Source organism: Phaseolus vulgaris, chromosome 11 (genome assembly GCF_000499845.2).
Source record: "Phaseolus vulgaris cultivar G19833 chromosome 11, P. vulgaris v2.0, whole genome shotgun sequence".
NCBI classification, from domain to species: Eukaryota; Viridiplantae; Streptophyta; class Magnoliopsida; order Fabales; family Fabaceae; genus Phaseolus; species Phaseolus vulgaris.
Genome location: NC_023749.2, coordinates 16,691,262 through 16,698,985, shown reverse-complemented (window position 1 = coordinate 16,698,985; position 7,724 = coordinate 16,691,262). Strand labels below are relative to the sequence as shown.

The window sequence follows — 7,724 nt, the reverse complement described above, 5'->3', positions numbered from 1 at the left end:
CGTTTGCGCCGACGATAAGGCGAGCAACGACGGGCCCTTCTGCTTCGTCTACACAACGCTATTCAAGAAGGTGAAACTAAGGTTTCCCTTTACACGTTTCGAGAGGGAACTCCTTACCGAGCTCAACATTGCCGCCGCCCAGCTACACCCCAACAGCTGGGTGTTCGTGCGAGCATTCCAAGTGATGTGCGACCATCTGGGGTTGCCCGCATCCGTAGACGTATTCTTGTTCCTTTTTGAAGCCAAGCACCCAGGAGACCGCCTGTGGGTGAGCTTGAATGGGATTGCTGGGAGGTCGATCCTCTCCATCTTCCAGCAGTCCTATAAAGACTGGAAGGGAAAGTTCGTCCAAGTGCGCCCCAACGACAAGGACACTTCCCTACTCGACGGCTTCCCCTTGTACTGGGTAAACAAGGGGAGCAAAGAGTCCAAGAGCTGCTTCAGGAGACCCAGAAGTCCTTATAGCATGGGTGCACTGGACAGGGATCTCTGCTTCTTTTGGAAGAGTGTGGCGGATGCCAACATCACCTTCCTCACCACCACCCTGATCTGCTTCAAATTCTTTGAGGACCAACTCGAAATTCGAATAGGTTAGAACATTCGAGCCTCTTGTTTTAATACTTGCTTCTGTTAACTGTTTCTGGGCGTCTTGTGCGTTGTGCGCAAGACTTTGGTTTTATATTTCTGCACTATCTGTCTGCTTTGCTGTTGCATACTGCCTTATGCATTTATCTTCTCTCTGAACTAACCCATGCATTTTTGCTCTCATGCAGATAACATGCTGGGCCAGGATAAGCTTGCTGAATTGAGGACGCTCGCCCGACTCCATGGGTTGGCAACGGGCTCTCAAACAGTGCCAAATTCCGTGGTGGAGATCGCCGCCACCCAGGGCCGATCACCACCTAAGGGCCCAGCTCCCTCCGACGTCCAACCCGCCGCCCAGCGTAAAAAGCTTGTCCTCAAAAGGCCCAAGAGGAAAGCTCCCCAGGTAGTCCACGAGGAGGAGGAAGAAGATGACGAGGTCACCGAAGATGGCCTTGTTACAAAGAGGAAGAGGGTGGCACCTTCTTCACCACCTGCCCCACCCCCTCTTCCAACCTCAACACCGCCATCCACGCCTGCTCCACCTCCAACAATGTCATCTCCACCCGCTCCCGCTTCCCCAGTCCAAGCCATCCCATTGGCAACTGCACCACCCGCGGTTGAGGCCGCCGAAGATAATTTCTTGGAGGACCCCCCAAGCGCCTCCACGCCATATGTATCAGCTGGAGGGGGACCTCCTTCCAACGCCTCAGCCGCAGATGTTGCTCCAATCGGGGATGAGGTTGCCCACACCTCTCCGATTCTGATCACCGAGTCCCCGACGTCGCCACCACGAGCAGAAGCGCCTACTGAAGAACCAACTGAAGAAGGTGGCGACGAAAACCAACAACAGGCCCACCCAGCGCCTCTCCAAGCTGCAAACCTCCCTCTTGAGGTCACGAGGATGTGGGAGCCTTTATCTGCTAAGCTGAAGACAATAGCAGAAGACATTCCCGCCATTATAACTAGAGCGGTGCAGAGCTCCACTAGGAAGCTCCAGGACGACCTCTTCAACCTCAAAACTGAGAACAACACCATGAAGGTTGAGGTGGAGAAGTTGTCCTTCAATCTGACGCTCGCGGAGATTGAACACTCCCGAGTAGAAGATGCGATGAGCACCGAGCTCCGATTGGCGCGCAAGGAGGCCACTGAACTCCGCCATAAGGTACAACAGCTGGCTCAAGAAAAGATTGAACTAGAGAGCAAAATTGTGCCTTATCGCGTTAGGGTGGCTGACTTGGAAGCTTCGATAAAAGCTGACGCCGCCAAGGTGAAAAAGCTGGAGCAGAGGTCTGCTGATCGGGAGATCTTCCTGGGTAAGGTGGAGAAGGCGAGGGACGACGCCATTGCTGAGCTTGCTGAGGCCAACAAGGAGAAAGGGAAGATCACTGCTGAACTGGGCCAAGTGCAAGCGGAATCCAAGAAGGTTGTTGAAGACCTTCTCCAAGCTCAAGAGATCAACGAAAAACTCAAGAAACAAATCGAAGAGCTGGAGCAGCAGAATAAGGGGCTGAAGGAGCAAACTGAAGGACTCCAGAAGCAAATTGAAGATCTTAAGATGAGTTCTGCCCAGATTCTGGCTGCTGGATTCGCTGCTGCACGGGAACAGTTTGCATGCTTGTTCCCCGACCTGGATCTCAGCATGGTGTCTTTAAACAACGAGGTGGTGGATGGGAAGGTGGTTCCCGTCGAAGACTGATCTATTTCCCCTCATCCATCACCTTTATGCTTTTTTTCTTTGTATGCAGTTGTAAAGAACTTTATTCTTTTTCTATACATGTGCTTTGAACTAGTATTTACTTTAATGAAATCGCCCTTGTATTTCTTCCTGTAATTTCTTTGCCTGCTTCAACTTTCCTTGCGCAATTTTACTTTAGAGAAAATAACTTAGCAATTTTGTGGGCCCGATCTTGCACTTAACCGTTGCGAACCATTTCAACTTCAAGCAATAATCACTTTCACAGCTCGTAATCTTAAGGCAATTAACCTTAACGTAAAATCACTTTTCAAGCAACGAACTTCAACTCAACCACTGGCTTAAAACATTTCTTCACCCGATCTGCTCCATCAGCATGGGTTTTTAACTTTCTTGCTGCTGCTTGAACTTTTCCTGGTCGCCAAAGACTCTTGGCGATATCAGCTTCTTTCTGGCTTCCTGCCTTGGCCATTGTTCTTTTATCTGGGGGTAGAGGCGCCTTTCGGATCCTTCTCTACCCTCCTGAACTTCGGAATAAAAGACCGGGTGGCTAGGCGTTCTCTTCGAACCTACCTTAGCCACCTTCCAAACTTCGTCCACCCTTAACACCGTACCTGAACTCGTTCGAGACGAGAAGGATTTTATCTTGCCTGAACTCGCTCATAGGCGAGAAGGTCTTTTACTTGCCTCTACATTGCCCCGGGGGTTACATCTTCTCGCCCCCAGAAACACTGAGGACTTTTCACTGGTGCCTCTACATTGCCCCAGGGGTTACATCTCCTCGCCCCCAGAAACACTGAGGACTTTTCGCTCTTCCTCGCCTGCACTCGCTCGACGGCGAGGAGGTCTTTAACTCGCCTCAGGACGCGCGAGGGCGTTGAGGTCTTTTAGCTGGTGCCTCCGATCGCTGAAAGACGATGAGGACTTTAACTTTAACTTGTGCCTCCAATCGCCGAAAGACGATGAGGACTTAGACTTTAACTTGTGCCTCCAATCGCCGAAAGACGATGAGGACTTAAAACTTCCAACTGGTGCCTCCAATCGCCGAAAGACAATGAGGACTTAAAACTTTTTAACTGGTGCCTCCGATCGCCGAAAGACGATGAGGACTTAAAACCTTTTAGAAAGCATGCAACATATCTTTAACTTGCCTTAAGCCACGTACAAGTGACAAGGTCTTTCTTCAAAACTTTCTGAAAACAACAGGCACGCAATCTAAAACAACTTGTACTTCGAAAACTTCTCTTTATTGGGTGGCCTCATTAAAAACCCTCCTTAGGGAAAAAAGAGTGCCCCCTTCAAACTGTTTTAACAGAGACATTGTAATATAACTTCGCGTTTGTCTTTACTTACAAGGCTTCTTAACTGTAATACAACTTCAGGTGCGTGGCGTTCCAAGTGCGAGGAATCGCCCCTCCTTCCAATGTCTCTAAGCGGTAGGCGCCGTTCCCGAGCGCCTCGGTTATTCTGAACGGCCCTGTCCACTTGGGCGACAGTTTATTCTCCATCTCGTACTGGTGGGCTTTCCTCATCACCAGGTCACCTTCTCTAAACTGTCTTGGCATCACCTTCGAGTTGTATCTTCGTTCAACCCTTCTCTTCACTGCTTCAGCCTTCAATCTCGCCTCTTCCCTGACTTCATCTAGTAGATCCAGGTTCAGCCTTCTCTCTTCATTCGAGTCTTCCTCTACAAAGTTCTGGAATCTCGGCGAGCTCTCCTGGATCTCTACTGGAATCATTGCATCACACCCATAGACCAAGCTGAACGGGGTCTCATGGGTTCCCGACTGCTCCGTGGTGTGGTACAACCAGACTATACGGGGTACCTCCTCAGCCCAGCTTCCTTTGGCTTTCTCTAGTCTTCTTTTCAAACCTCTCAGCAACACCCGATTAGCTGACTCCACCTGGCCATTCGTCTGAGGGTGCTCGACGGATGCAAACACTTGTTGAATTCCCACCCCTTCGCACAGCTTCTTCAACAAGTGGCTTGCAAACTGAGTCCCATTGTCTGACACCAGGCGCTTGGGCACTCCAAACCGGCACACAATATTCTTCCACACGAAACCTTCGATCTTGTGGGCGGTGATCTGGGCCACTGGCTCTGCTTCGATCCACTTGGTGAAATACTCAATCGCCACCACCAAGTACTTCATCTGCCTGATCGCCAGCGGGAAGGGTCCCAAGATGTCGATTCCCCACGTATGAAACGGCCAAGGGCTGTAGATCGACTTCAACTCTTCGGGAGGCGCCTTGTGCCAATCGGCGTGCTGTTGGCATTGTTTGCAACATTGGGCATACTTCTTGCAGTCTTCTCTCATCGACGGCCAGTAATACCCTGCACGGAGAGTTCTTGCGGCCAGAGCTCGACCCCCGACGTGGCTTCCGCATATACCTTCGTGGAGCTCTGCCATGATTCTCGTGCACTTTTCGCCATGTACGCATTCCAGGAGTGGGTGAGTGAACCCAAACCTGTACAGATCGCCATCAATCAATGTGTACTTGCTAGAATTTTTCTTTACCTTCCTAGCCTCTGTCGGATCCAGCGGGAGAAGGCCATCTGCCAGGCATCGCTTGTACTGTGTTATCCAGGTGTCTGGCTCATGGATCGCGCAGACCTGTGTCATGTTCACCTTCTCTCCTCGACATGCTCTAATTCTCGGCGATCTCAAAGTCTCTTGCGTCAGGGACTTATGACTTCTCGCTGCTTTCTCCGTCGACTTGCTTATCTGAAGAACCAGGTGATCTGCCACAAATGCTCTCGGCGTCTTAAGATTTTCTTTAATCACCGTCCTCTGCCTACCCCCCTTGCCTGAGCTGGCGAGCTTAGCTAGCAAGTCAGCTCGGGCATTTTGTTCTCTGGGCACATGCACTACTTCAAAGGAGGCAAAGGAACTCTTCAATTCCTGCACATACTCCAAATAGGCCGCCATTTGTGGATCTTTAGCCTGGAACTCGCCTGTTACTTGCCCTGTGACTAGCAGCGAGTCACTCTTAGCCATTAACACCCTGGCTCCCATCTCCTTGGCCAGCAAAATCCCGGCGATCAGCGCCTCATATTCTGCTTGATTGTTACTGGCCTTGAAGGCGAATCTCAAAGATTGTTCAATCAGCACGCCGTTGGGTCCTTCCAAAATGACTCCAGCACCGCTGCCCTACTGGTTCGACGATCCATCCACCGAGAGTACCCAACGGAAGTCGTCCCCTTCAACTCGCGTCGCCTCAGATGAGAGCTCAACCACGAAATCTGCAAAGATTTGCCCCTTGATCGGGCCTCGAGGCTCATACTTAATATCAAACTCTGACAATTCCACTGCCCATTTCACCATCCTTCCTGCAACGTCAGGCTTCTTCAAGACCTTCTGGATGGGCAGGTCAGTCATCACCAGAATGGTGAAGCTATGGAAATAGTGGCGCAACCTCCTCGCCGAAAATACCACAGCCAGCGCAGCCTTTTCCAGGGCCTGATATCTCGTTTCGGGGCCCTGCAACACCTTACTCACAAAATAAATAGGCTTTTGAGCCTGATCTTGATCCTGGGCGAGCACCGCGCTCACCGCCCTCTCAGTTACAGCAAAATACAACCTGAGAGGGGTTCCCACCAGCGGTTTGCACAAGATCGGCGGGCTCGCCAGATATTCCTTCAGCTTGACGAAGGCTTCCTCGCACTCCTTTGTCCACGCAAACTTATTATTGCGTCTCAGGCACTGAAAATAGGGATGGCCCTTTTCTCCGCTAGCTGACACAAAGCGAGACAGGGCTGCCATCCGTCTTGTTAGCTGTTGAACCTCCTTCACCGTAGCTGGGCTCCTCATCGCCAGGATGGCGGCACACTTATCAGGGTTGGCCTCTATGCCTCTTTCAGTCAAAAGGAAACCCAAAAACTTTCCAGCCTCCACGCCGAAAATGCATTTCTCTGGATTAAGCTTTAATCTGAACTTGGCGATCGTCGTGAACAATTCTTCCAAGTCTGCAACGTGCTTGCTCTTTTCCGGCGAGGTCACGACCATGTCATCGACATATGCTTGCACGTTCCTTCCCAGCATCGGTGCAAGTACTCGATCCATCAGCCTCTGGTACGTGGCCCCCGCGTTCTTCAGCCCAAACGGCATCACCTTGTAGCAGTAGCACGATCTCTCCGTCATGAAGGTTGTCTTCTCTTCGTCCATGGGATGCATCTTAATCTGATTATACCCCGAGAAGGCATCCAGGAAGCTCAACAGCTTACACCCTGCAGCACTGTCCACCAGGGCGTCTATGCTTGGTAAAGGATACGAATCCTTTGGGCAAGCCTTGTTCAGGTCAGTGAAATCGACGCACATGCGCCATTTCCCGTTACTCTTCTGCACCAGCACGACATTTGCCAACCATTCAGGGTACTGAACTTCCTTGATGTGGCCTGCAGCAAGGAGTTTCTGTGTTTCGTCCCTGATCGCCTGCCTCCTCTCTTCGTTGAACTTTCTTCTTCTTTGTCGCACTGGTCTTACCAAGTTGTCCATCGCCAAATGATGGCACAAAAAGTCGGGATCAATCCCAGGCATGTCCGAAGCGGACCATGCAAACGCGTCCAGATGCCGCTCAATCACCTTGGCGATCTGGTCCTGGAGCTCAACCTCCAGGGATCTTCCCAGCTTGAAGATCTTTCCCCCGATTTCTCTCTTGAGCCACTGCTCGACGGGTTTTGGTCTGGTTTCTCTGGCGATCACCGCCCTGGCGATTCCCAGTTCTCTCGCTTCCTCAGGGCGATTCCTTGCCTCTTCCTCCTCCAGACCAGCATTTCTCTCCCCCAGCTCTGCGTCCACCATCTCCACGTCCCTTCCGGCGATCTCTTCTGTTACCGTCGATCGGGGCTTCACACCGGGAGGCGGGGTGGTTGTGACGTAACTTACCGATCTCTTGTTTTTCAGGCTATTCTCATAGCACTTCTTTGCTTCCTTCTGATCGGATTTGATGGTGATGACCACCCCCTCCATGGACGGCAACTTCACCTTCATGTGCCGGGTTGATGGTATGGCACCTATCCTGTTGAGCGTGGGTCTTCCCAACAGGATGTTGTAAGCTGAAGGAGCGTTTACAACCAGATACTTGATTTTTTCCGTTCTTGAACCCGCCACGTCTGTAAACGTTGTCCTTAACTCTATGTACCCCCGAACCTCCACTTGGTCACCAGCGAACCCATACAAACACCCTCCATAGGGCCTCAGCTGGTCAAGGGGTAGCTCCAACTGCGTGAAAGTCGGCCAGAACATCACATCTGCCGAGCTTCCCTGGTCCACCAGCACCCTGTGGACCTTTCTTCCTGCTGTTATCAACGAAATTACTATGGGATCGTTGTCATGAGGCACAACATCCCGGAGATCTTGCTTGGTGAACGTAATATCCACTTCTGGCGAGTGGTCTTCAAACATATCCACCGTCATCACAGACCTCGCATACTTCTTCCTCTGTG

At 51.3% G+C, this 7,724-nt stretch overlaps 1 protein-coding gene across 1 annotated transcript; it reads left to right on the top strand.

Annotated features, from left to right (window-relative positions):
* Positions 1–1,486: 1,486 nt before the first annotated feature.
* Positions 1,487–2,281, top strand: LOC137835522 (uncharacterized). Its single transcript, XM_068644065.1, has 2 exons — positions 1,487–1,681; positions 1,772–2,281. Exons 1-2 carry the CDS (start codon positions 1,487–1,489, stop codon positions 2,279–2,281), a joined length of 705 nt encoding a protein of 234 aa, XP_068500166.1.
* Positions 2,282–7,724: the final 5,443 nt, after the last annotated feature.

What these genes read in the sequence shown, in the direction of transcription:
- LOC137835522 (XM_068644065.1), top strand. Translation starts at nt 1,487, where the DNA reads ATGTGGGAGCCTTTATCTGCTAAGCTGAAGACAATAGCAGAAGACATT. An exon ending in CGGAGATTGAACACTCCCGA is followed by an intron (nt 1,682 to 1,771) that starts GTAGAAGATGCG and finishes GCTCAAGAAAAG; the next exon opens with ATTGAACTAGAGAGCAAAAT.